The following is an 11,577-nucleotide window of genomic DNA, read 5'->3' as shown; positions in this document are numbered from 1 at the left end:
AATATTTTTTGTTCTTTAATTGAAGAAGGAACTGACTGCAGTATTTATATGTATTTAATAAAATCAATATACAATGGTTGGATATATTTCTTGTGTTGGTGGTACTAAAATAATATCCAAACTATATCACATTTTTCTCTTTTTCAAAAAGAAAAAAAATAATACGGCCTATGATTTAAGTAGATCACACTTTAATTAAAAAGATGACATAAATATTAAGTTTTCAATATGAAAAATATGATTAGCTAATATGTTCATAGAGTTTAGTCGTTGCGTACTAGAGTTTAGTGATATTCTTCTTCATTTGTGAGGTTTTACGTTCGATTTTCGCCAAAGGCAAATTCGAGCGAAATTATTATAGCTAGCTCATTTTGAGGTTTAACTCACTCCCCCACCCTTTTGTGTAGATAATATCTTATATATTAAAAAAAATCTTCATAGAGTGTAACAAATAACGTCACAATCTAATACTATTTCTTTTCATTTGTAAGTAAGAGGTCTCGAACTCAACTCAATAAAATAAATAAATAAATAATACCAAGTTCGATTTATGTTTATGACTACAATTTATGTAACTTGACTCAAATCCACTTCACAATATTCTAGTATAAAAACCAAAGACGCTGCTATTTTCTTTGAATAAACGATATTATCTACACTAAGAGGTGGGGGAATGAGCTGAGCCTCACAATGGACTAGCAATAATATGGTTTAAATTCACCTTTGACGAGAATCGAATCTAAAACATCTCACTTGTAAGTGAAGAGGAATGTCATTAAACCATAGTACTAGGTGGCAAGAAGCTATTATTAAAACACTTTTAAAAAAAAAAATCAAAAGGTGGATTGCCCTGGTCAATAGGGTATTTCTCTTTATCCTAATACGTTCCGAGTTTAAATCATCCCCTTACTATAAAATTGTAAATAGTAAAAAAAAAATTATACTTAAGAAAGATCTTTGATGGAGAGTAACATCTAATTTTCTACGAGTTAATTGTGTGTCTTATATACAACATGGTAAAGCATGAACACAGTGGTGATGTCAACATTCACGCGGCAAGGACACGGACAGGAGGAGAGGTTACTTGTTAGGCTATCAATCTCTGGTTGGTGGCAGGGTGGTATACTGTCAGTTATATTCAAACATGTTTTATTCTTTGTTTTTTTGAAACTTTTTTGTCCGATGTTCCATTTTTATCTTCTACAACAGGATTAGAGGAAGGAAGTGTAATCTAGTTTCAGTTGCATAACACGTACTGAAACATGGTTAAAAAAAAACTTCCTCTTGTTTTGTCTTATTTTTGCTTTGGTATATCAGAGACAAATTAATAAATATGTTGATTGACCGACCGACCGTATGCCCAACTTTTGTACATGACAACGATGCCTATAAAAGAAAAGAAAAAACCGAACTGAGAGAAAGAGAGAGAGAGAGAGAGAGAGAGAGAGAGATGGAGATGGAGGCTAAGGCATGGTGTTGGTGGGTGTGATTTGTAGCCGTTAAATTAAATTTCAACGATCCATGTGATTTGCTCACGAGGTTCAACCTTCTAAGCTTAGAAGGTGATCTGGTTCCCTGCAAAATGATCTACTTGGATGGAAACGTCCAAGTCTTTGAGAACATTGACCACGTATTTGACGACCCTAACTCCTACTTCTGTGCGGCATTAGACTGCTTCTGTGAGAAGTCTTGGAGCCGCAACCCACAGCACAAGATTGGGTACCGCCAGCAGTGGCCCAACAAGGTCCAGTGGGACCCCACATTGGGCCCCAAACCTCCTCTTACTTCAATGTTAGCATGTTTGTATTTGAGCCCAGCTTGGTGACCTACCGTGAAAAAAAGAAAGTTTTATTGTATCATTGTTTGTATTTGCTCAATCGGGTTATAAAATCCGAGTCCTGACATTGCAGTTCTGTGCTTGGTTTTCGGCAGGATCTTCTGAACATGTTTTTCAAGGACGCCCTGGCTCCACATTAGAACCTTATGCTGCCCATGCTCTGGCGTCACCCAGAGGCCGTTGAGCTTGACAGGGTCAAAGTTGTCAACTGCTGTGCTAATGCGAGTTCTCGTTACAACATTTAGTGAGTTTTGTAATATTATTGACGCACGTCCGTTCTTTTTAATCAACTAACTTGACAGCGTGACATTTATATTTTTGGTTCAGGGGTCTAAGCCATGGAGTTACACTGGGAATGAAGAGAACGTGGAGAGGGAAGATGTTAAGATGCTGGTGAAGAAATGGTGGGAGATATACAATGATGGCTCTTTGGACTACAAGAAGACCGTGACTTCAGCTGAGGCTGAAAAGGGCACAGACCAAGTTAACGGGGAGCCATCCGAAGCAGCATTTTCAGAGACTGGCGCTGTCGAATTCATCTCCGGCCCATCTGCTGCTTGATTATTAGGGCCTCTTGGGAGGCACTTTATGTTTGACGTCTGAGGACGTTCTGGTTTTTCCTTTGGTTTCAATACTTAAGGTTGCTTTAGTTTCATCAAACCAGTGGACAGACGTTTTGTTGGCAGCTTGTGTGCACCACAAAGCTTATGATAAATAAAATCACGGTTCTTTTATCCGTCACAATTATGATGATCATATATCAATGGAAATTATTAGTTTGATCAAAACCGGTGGCCTGCAGACAGTAACGACAGTGTGTGTATGTGTGTTTTTTTTTGGTGCATGTCTTTCCCCTTATGCTGCGGAAATCAGTACGTAGTGATGTAGTTCTTAAAACTACAACATATGGTTGTCGTGCTCAGGTTTTATCCAGCAGTTCGAAGAACTGTTTTCTTAGACAAAGTATAAGGAGGCCGCAGAGCTTGCCGCGGAATCTCCAATGGGAATACTCCGTACTCCTGATACTGTTGCCAAATTTCAGGTATGGTATTCTGATAGTTTATTCATGTGTCAGCTTATATACATATATTCTTCATAGTTCTTGTGCTTCTCAGTTTCACCTTTAGATTACCTTGGAAACATTGTGCTTCCTTTACAAGAATGTAATCTTTGTATCAGGATCTAATTTACACACTTTGTTTATTCTTTGCAGAGCGTTCCTGTGCAAGCTGGGCAAACCCCACCGTTATTGCAGTATTTTCGAACTCTTTTAACTAGAGGAAAACTCAATGCTTATGAATCATTGGAACTGTCACGTTTAGTTGTAATTTCTTTTGGAGAATTGGCTAGCAGAGGACAAGCTAGAATCATAACGACATACAATTGTTCAAATTCTATCATTTTGAACAGCATTATTATCTTGGCCGAAAACTATTACTGTGTCAATTTTGGTATTATGATTTTTACTAACTTGGTCAACGGCTCTTACTGGACATTTATCCTATTATAATTTTTGAATTGTCACAGGTTGGATATCAACCTGATTATTTGTTCCTTCTCCAAACGATTTTGCCGGCGGATCCCCAGCTACATGCATCTATCTTGAAAGTTTGAGGCATTTTATCGTTACAACGGTTCTGTAACTAGTGTACTTTGCTCTTCTTATGAGTTGAGCTAAATTGTCTGACATTGAAACAACTTCAACTATCTTGATGGCAGGGGGCTGTTAATTTTGCTCTAATGATGTCTCAAATGGAGGGAGGTTGTCCCATTGACTACAATACCATCACCGATCTGTTCCTTCAGGTTTGGATAAAATATATGCTTTTATGTTGTGTCAACTATTTTGGTTGGAACATGTTCTTCATTTTGTTGTTTTTTCTGAAGAACATGAGTTTTGGGAATTTTTATCATTGTGTATTTTCTCTTATCTTTCAGAGGAACTTGATCCGTGAGGCAACAGCCTTTTTGTTGGATGTGCTGAAGCCGAATCTACCTGAGCATGGTTTCCCAGGAGAGATTTGGCAAGTTGTGCAGAGATGGAGATGGAAAAGGAGAAGACAGCAGCGGCGACAGAGAAATATGAGCAAAATATTGCAGAGCGCGGTGCAACTGTGTCATGAACCTAACAAAGACGAAACGGGGAAGACTGAAGAGAGACAACCGGAACGGAAGGGGAGTAGATTAGGCGACCTCAATTTGCGGAAAGGAGTTAAAAAACAAACAATTAATCTGTGGCCGCACGATCTCATCCAACGGACAAATGAAGGCGTCCGGCTGGATCCCAATTTCTCCTCCTTTCTTTAGACAAAAGTAAGAGGCGGTGGGACCAATACAAAATTACGATTCTTTCCGTTTGAGCAGCTCCAGCATGGGAGTTTGCTCGGGGGACAGGTCAGGAAAAAGGGCCAAAGAGCCCGGTGTGGGGAGCCCGATGGACAATGGAGGCTTGAGCACTAGGCCTGTGAGGAATTGCCAGCCTGCGAACCTGAAGTGGATCTGACGCAGGGCTCACGTCATTCAAGGTCAGCTCAATTTTTAATTTTTTTTCTGTCAAGCACGTGCACCTCACCCACTCGTGAAGGCGCGTCACCCAACACAATTTCAGCGCCTGGAATCTGTGGTGCAGTTTCAAAAAGTTACCGTTGAGAAGCCACGTGGCTTCTCATGGTCTGTTGGATCTCAACGGCTATATAATGTGGACCGTTCGATTTGTAACGGTAAAAAAAATAAAAAAATATTATATAATATCAACCGTTGGATCTAAGATCAACGGTTGATATTATTCTCCTTTATAAATAAATAAAAAAAGAAAAAATAGTTTTAAAAATTAGAAATGTTATCGTTGTGCCACATCGCATAATCTGGAGTGTTAGAATTCAATTTTTTTTTAAATCCAACGGTAGAGATTAATTAGTTGAATAAAAAAATTTTAAGAATTGTAAAAAATGAATAAAAATCCAAAAAAAAATTGTTTTTACATTTCTATAAATACCTTCTCATTATCATCTACCTTACACCACAATTTCATATTTCCTCAACTACTTTCAACTACATTCCTACCTTCTCAACTACTTTCAACCACAATTTCATCTCCCTTCTCATTATCATAATCGTACTCATCTTCCACAATTATGTTGTGAAGCATGATGCACGTCATCTTGATGGATCGAAGCGACTCTACATCAAATAATCTAGCAGCACCCCTGATAATTGTCCAACGAGCTAGGGGAATACCAAAACAACACTCCACATCCTTCATGCACCCCTCTTGATAGCTTGCAAAGTGTTTTTCCTTTACACTTCGCAGAAGTGGCACTATTTTGACAAATGTTGACCACTTTGGGTAAATGTCGTATGCTAAGTAGTATGGCCCGTCGTACATACGTCCATTGACGCAGTATGTGACTTTTGGTGCCTTTCCTTGCAGGATGTCGTTGAACACTGGGGATTGGGTAAGGACTTTGAGGTCATTTTGAGCTCCTGAAACCCCGAAAAAGGTGTGTCAAATCCATGTATCAAAAGATGCTACCGTCTCCAAAATGATACTTTTTGCTCATTTTTTGTCTCCATAAGTGCCTTACCATGCACTTGGACAATTTTTCCACGTCTAGTGCATACAATCGATGCTTTCAATCATCCCTGGAAAACTTCGCATCTCGCCCTTCTTCAGAAACCTTTGTAAGTCCATGTCAGTATGTTTCCAGAGGTACTCTGCGGTTTAGATAGATTCGATTGCTCTGCAAAACCTCATCAGGGACTCAAGAATGGTTGATTTCCCCATCCTGGTTATCTCATCCACTTAGTCTGTAGAGGCTCCATATGCAAGCATCTGCAAGGCAGCAATAATTTTTTGCTGGGGAAAGAGACCCATAGCACCAAAATCATCATTCTTTTGCACAAAGTAAGAATCATGGTTGCAAACAGCAATCATGATTTTGTTGAACAAATGTCGTTCCATTCTAAAACGACGTCTAAAGTACTTATTAGGGACTGCACTATTACGGACAAAATAATCGTCCAAGAGTTCCATACCTCGTCGTTGCCTGCTTCTATCAAGGTTTCCGGAATGGCTGGGCCTAAAAATCTGACCCACAGCTTGGATGACTTGACGGGAATGTGAGGCTCTTGCCATTCTTACTTCGTCATCTCTCATTCTATGCTCATCTTCCTCTTCCCTCTCATTTTGGGCCACCTGGAGATGAAACATTCCTTCTGATTGGTTAAACAATTTTTTCTCTTGCTGATCGATTTCCCACAACATCATTGAAGAAGAAGACATTAGGAATCAGAAAGGATTAGGTTGTAGATAATGCCACGTGGCGCGACGTGATTGGTTAATAATCTTATCATAAATCCATCACCAATAATTGATATTTTATAAATAAAAAATACTAATATTTTATTGCCTATTGCTAGAGCTATTGAAGTGCAACGGTAGAGATGCAAAAGGCGATTACTGTTCATTAAGAGTAGTTACTATTCACTGGATGGATAACATACTGTATTGCCTGGAGGGTTCCCACGCTGGAACTGCTCTTAGTGAGAGCCTTCCTCTCTGTGAGTGAGAATTTTCTCCTTGTATGTGAGAGCAGCCAAAAACCTTAATTTCCTCCTTTAGCCGCCGACCTTATTTTAGTGTAGAGTCTGTGGCAGCCTCTCCATTTTGGTTCTTTGGTGGTTGTCCCAGTTTCTTCCTTGTTTTTCTTGACTTTCCACCCCTACTTGCCACTGAGTTTTCCAGCCTTCGAATCGGATTTCTTTTCCCCTTCAACCAATCATCATGTCCCCACCCACCCACCCACCCACCCATCTGCATGTCCCCCATTCATACCTTTATATGCATGTTCTTTATCTTCCATGGATTCCCTCTCCGCTCCGATCTGCAACCATTTTTAGCGTGATTTGTTGCGGCCTTCCATCAAGAAGGTGCGTAGAGTTCCGGTGTTTACATAGGCTCAGGTGGCCACACCACCACCTTTTCCTTGTCTACCTTTTTTGGTAGTGTTGCTTGTAGAAATCCCACAAGCTTCTTTGGTTTCTATCATTTGGTTGTGATCTATGGTATGCTATCTGACAGAGGACGAACTCTGTTTTCTTTCTATCTCTGAGGTGCTATTTGGCTGGGCTCCTGGCAGATGTTGGTTGTGGAGGCTCGTGCTCGTTGTTTTGTTGCGGCGTTTTTGACGGCAGCACATGGAGGAAGTTGTTAGGGTTTATGTGCTTCTGTTTTGGGCTCAAAACTACATTTTAGGCTCAAAACTGCATTTTGGGCTATTAAGTTACAACATAGGTCTTTCTTTTGCTTATGTGGTTTATGTATTTGGGCCTCTGTGCTATAATTATGTTGTGTTTTAGTAATAAAGTAACCCGTTTTCCCCAAAAAAAAAAAAAAAAAAAAAAAGTAAGAGGAGGTGGCAATTTTGTAAATAAACTGAAATTCACGCAAAGCCACTGTTTATCTATACAGTGCAATTTCTCCCCCTCTTCACCTCTCGACGTCATGGCGAAGTAGGGAAATGTGCAATGTGATTTAGCTGGACATACCTCCATCTTCCCTAGTTCATGTTCTTTGTAATGATGGACTTCCTTGTCTACACTAGGTCTGTATGTGGGTAGTGTGAGGAGTGCCGTTTTAGCATTAGGTGTGGCGTCGAGCTCCATATAGCTCCTTCCACTACTTGTTTCTAGTGCCTTGTCTGGCTGTTTGCCTCTCTGTAGGCCTTCTTGTAGAACTTTGGCATCTCTGCCTAGATTAATCTAATCCTGTGTTACAAAAAAAAAAAAAAAAACAGAAAAAAAGGAAAGAGGCGGTGGCAATTTTGTAAATAAATTGAAATTCACCCACCAAAGTTCTGCAAGTGGCAGTTTTGTAAATAACCTAACAAAGTTGCCAGTGGCAATTTTGTAAATAACCTGACAAAGTTTCCGATGGCAATTTTGAACTTTTGTAAATAACCTGAAATTCATCCTCCAAAGTTGCCAGTGGCATAACCTGACAAAGTTTTCGATGGCAATTTTGCAATTTTGTAAGTAACCTAAAATTCATCCTCCAAAGTAGCCAGTGGCATAATCAGACAAAGTTTTCGGTGGCAATTTTGTAAATAACCTGATATTCATCCTCCAAAGTTGCCAGTGGCATAACCTGACAAAGTTTTCGGTGGCAATTTTGTAAATAACCTGATATTCATCCTCCAAAGTTGCCAGTGGCATAACCTGACAAAGTTTTCGGTGGCAATTTTGTAAATAACCTGAAATTCATCATCCAAAGTTGCCAGTGACAAAAACCAGACAAAGTTGTGGTGGCAGGTTTGTAAATAACATGAAATTCATCCTCCAAAGTTGCCAGTGACAAAAACCAAACAAAGTTGTGGTGGCAATTTTGTAAATAACATGAAATTCATCCTCCAAAGTTGCCAGTGACAAAAACCAATGAAATTCATCCTCCAAAGTTGCGACAAAGTTGTGGTGGCAATTTTGTAAATAACATGAAATTCATCCTCCAAAGTTGCTAGTGACAAAAAGCAGACAAAGTTATGGTGGCAAGTTTGTAAATAACATGAAATTCATCCTCCAAAGTTGCTAGTGACAAAAAGCAGACAAAGTTATGGTGGCAAGTTTGTAAATAACATGAAATTCATCCTCCAAAGTTGCCAGTGACAAAAAGCAGACAAAGTTTTGGTGGCAAGTTTGTAAATAACATGAAATTCATCCTCTAAAGTAGTTGCCAGTGACAAAAAGCAGACAAAGTTTTGGTGGCAAGTTTGTAAATAACATGAAATTCATCCTCTAAAGTTGCCAGGGACAAAAACTAGACAAAGTTATGGTGGCAATTTTGTAAATAACATAAAATTCATCCTCCAAAGTTGCCAGTGACAAAAACCAATGAAATTCATCCTCCAAAGTTGCGACAAAGTTGTGGTGGCAATTTTGTAAATAACATGAAATTCATCCTCCAAAGTTGCCAGTGACAAAAACCAATGAAATTCATCCTCCAAAGTTGCGACAAAGTTGTGGTGGCAATTTTGTAAATAACATGAAATTCATCCTCCATAGTTGACAGTGACAAAAACCAGACAAAGTTGTGGTGGCAATTTTGTAAATAACATGAAATTCATCCTCCAAAGTTGCCGGTGACAAAAACCAATGAAATTCATCCTCCAAAGTCGCCACAAAGTTGTGCACATGAAATTCATCCTCCAAAGTTACCAGTGGCAATTTTGTAAATAACCCGATAAAGTTGCCACATCCACCAAAGTTCTGCAAGCGGCAATTTTATAAATAAACTGAAATTCAAAATTTCATCATTTCCTTCCCTATATAAACCCAATCACCCCCACCTCAAAATCACAACATTCTCCAAGCCATCAGCTATAGTCCACAAAAGATGTCGAGCGCCGATCCCAAACACAGAGACCTCGTGGAGTCCCCACTCGCTGGCGACGACGATGACATCCGATCTCAGACCTATCGTCCGGTTGCCATCATGCACAGAGATCTGTAAGTTAATTGCTCTTGCTCCAATTGTTTTTCGTCTTTTCTTGTTTTATATGATTAACTTGACTAACTCTCTCTCTCTCTGATGTGTTGCGTCATTAGGAAAGCTCAAGGTAGGAGGGCCTATGTGACCATGTTGGCTGGAGACTATGACGAGGCTTTGATCGGTGCGGTTGGGTTGGTCAAGGGCTTGAAAAAAGTGACGAGCCAATACCCGCTGGTTGTGGCTGTCTTGCCGGATGTGTCTGAAAAAGATCGCAAGCTTCTGGCCTCCCATGGCTGCATAGTGAAAGAGATTGAGCCTGTGATCATGGCCTCATATGTCACAGATTACTCCAAGCTTCGCATTTGGGAGGTAAAGGTTTATGTATTTATTTATTTCATTAATATTTTATTAATTGTTAGTAGATAGATTTTGCATGTGATTTGAGTCCTACGTTACCTTTTGATTGAAACTTTCAGCTTGAGGAGTATGACAAAATGATCTACTTGGACGTTTTCGTCCAAGTCTTTGAGAACATTGACCACATGTTTGATTACCCTGACTCCTACTTCTATGCGACGCTGGACTGCTTCTGCGAGTCTTGGAGCCATAGCCCACAGCACAAGATTGGGTACTGCCAGCAGTGGCCAAACATGGACCAGATGGACCCCACATTGGGCCCCAAGCCTCCTCTTTACTTCAATGCTGACATGTTTGTGTTTGAGCCCAGCTGGGTGACCTACCGTGACCTCGTCAAGACCCTGCAGACTTCTCGTACTACCGCTTTTGCAGAGCAGGTAATTTTATCTCTCTCGCCATATTTTTTTATTATCCCTACGACATAGAAGGACAATTTAAACCCGGATCCCCTCCTGAACATAGGATGGGGATCTTCCTGATCGGACCTTCTGGGTCCTTGAAATTTGATCAAACGTTTACAATAATTATAACTTTTAATGTACCTCTGCTTGTAGCCGTTAGATCAAATTTAAAAAACTCAGATGGTCTGGTTAGGAGAATTCCCACCCTATCCTCAGGAGGGGATCCAGTTCCAATTTAAAGGAACCTCGACACTTGATAGTACGTGAAAAATGAGAACTTTTATTGAATCATTGTTTGACAGTACGTGAAAAATGAGAACTTTTATTGAATCATTGTTTGTTGTTTGTATTTATTTGCTTGCTCAATCGGGTTATAAAATCTGACACTGCAGTTTTGTGCTTGTTTTTCTGCAGGATCTTCTGAACGTGTTTTTCAAGGACAAGTTGGTGGCCCTGGCTCCACATTACAACCTTTTGCTGCCCATGCTCTGGCGTCACCCAGAGGCCGTTGAGCTTGACAGGGTCAAAGTTGTTAACTATTGTGCTAATGTGAGTTCTCGTTACCATCCTTAATGAGTTTTGTAATATTGATGCACGTCCGTTCTTTTTAATCAACTAAGTTGAGAGTGTGACATTTATATTTTTGGTTCAGGGGTCTAAGCCATGGACTTACACTGGGAAGGAAGAGAACATGGAGAGGGAAGATGTTAAGATGCTGGTGAACAAATGGGAGGAAATATACAGTGATGACTCTTTGGACTACAAGGAGACTCTGACTTCAGCTGAGCTTGAGAAGGGCACAGACCAAGTTAACGTGAATCCATCCGAAGCGGCGTTTTCCGAGACTGGCGCTGTCGAATTCATCTCCGGCCCATCTGCTGCTTGATCATTAGGGCCTCATGGGAGGCACTGTTGTAAAATATATGTTTGAAGTGTGAAGACGTTCTGGTTTTCCGTTTGATTTCAATAATTAAGATTGCTTTAGTTTCATCAAACCAGTGGACAGACGGTTTGTTGGCAGCTTGTATTCACTACAAAGCTTATGAGAAATAATCGCGGTTTCACGGTTCTTTTTTCGTCACGATTATGATTATCATATATCAATGGCAATTATTTCATCTTGTGTTCTAGTTTGATCAAAACCGCTGGCCTGCAGACAGTAACGACAGTGTGTGCGTGTGTTTTTTTTCTTTCAGTGCATGTCTTTCCCCTTATGCTGCGGAAATCAGTACGTAGTGATGTAGATATTGAAACCAAAAGATATGGTTGTCGTGCTCAGGTTGTCCAGCGGTTCGAAAAACTGTTTTCTCATAGCATAAGGTGGCTGCAGTGCTTGCTGCGGAATCTCCAATGGGAATATTCCATACTCCTGATACGGTGTGGCAAACCCCACCGTCATTGCAGTGTTATGGAACTCTTTTAACTAGCGGATGGTATGA

At 40.1% G+C, this 11,577-nt stretch overlaps 1 protein-coding gene, 1 long non-coding RNA gene and 1 pseudogene across 3 annotated transcripts; all 3 read left to right on the top strand.

Moving 5' to 3' along the window:
- Positions 1-1,582: 1,582 nt before the first annotated feature.
- LOC125468127 lies at positions 1,583-2,398 on the top strand (annotated as a pseudogene).
- A 381-nt stretch (positions 2,399-2,779) lies between these two features.
- On the top strand, positions 2,780-4,117 carry LOC125468535. 2 transcript variants are annotated; one of them, XR_007250934.1, is made up of 4 exons: positions 2,796-2,879; positions 3,051-3,091; positions 3,365-3,643; positions 3,776-4,117. It is a non-coding gene; the product is annotated as an uncharacterized LOC125468535 (long non-coding RNA). The 2 variants fall into 2 exon arrangements; XR_007250933.1 differs by having other exon boundaries at positions 2,780-2,879; positions 3,051-3,643.
- A 5,107-nt stretch (positions 4,118-9,224) lies between these two features.
- On the top strand, positions 9,225-11,024 carry LOC108865867 (galactinol synthase 2-like). Its single transcript, XM_048564412.1, has 5 exons — positions 9,225-9,337; positions 9,428-9,689; positions 9,797-10,114; positions 10,553-10,687; positions 10,791-11,024. The coding sequence occupies exons 1-5, from the start codon at positions 9,225-9,227 to the stop codon at positions 11,022-11,024; spliced, it is 1,062 nt and encodes a 353-aa protein (XP_048420369.1).
- The last annotated feature ends 553 nt before the right edge of the window (positions 11,025-11,577 follow it).

This window comes from the organism of the source record quoted next, unplaced genomic scaffold, assembly GCF_019419815.1.
Source record: "Pyrus x bretschneideri cultivar Hongxiangsu unplaced genomic scaffold, Pyrus_bretschneideri_v1 Contig39, whole genome shotgun sequence".
Lineage (NCBI taxonomy): Eukaryota > Viridiplantae > Streptophyta > Magnoliopsida > Rosales > Rosaceae > Pyrus > Pyrus x bretschneideri.
Note: the sequence above shows the minus strand (reverse complement) of the source record. Positions and strands in the feature narration are given on the sequence as shown.

Excerpts from the sequence above, each read along its gene's own strand:
- LOC108865867 (XM_048564412.1), top strand. The coding sequence starts at position 9,225 with ATGTCGAGCGCCGATCCCAAACACAGAGACCTCGTGGAGTCCCCACTC. Across the intron at positions 9,690-9,796 it reads CCAAGCTTCGCATTTGGGAG|CTTGAGGAGTATGACAAAAT; the intron begins GTAAAGGTTTAT and ends TGAAACTTTCAG. Across the intron at positions 10,688-10,790 it reads TTGTTAACTATTGTGCTAAT|GGGTCTAAGCCATGGACTTA; the intron begins GTGAGTTCTCGT and ends TTTTTGGTTCAG.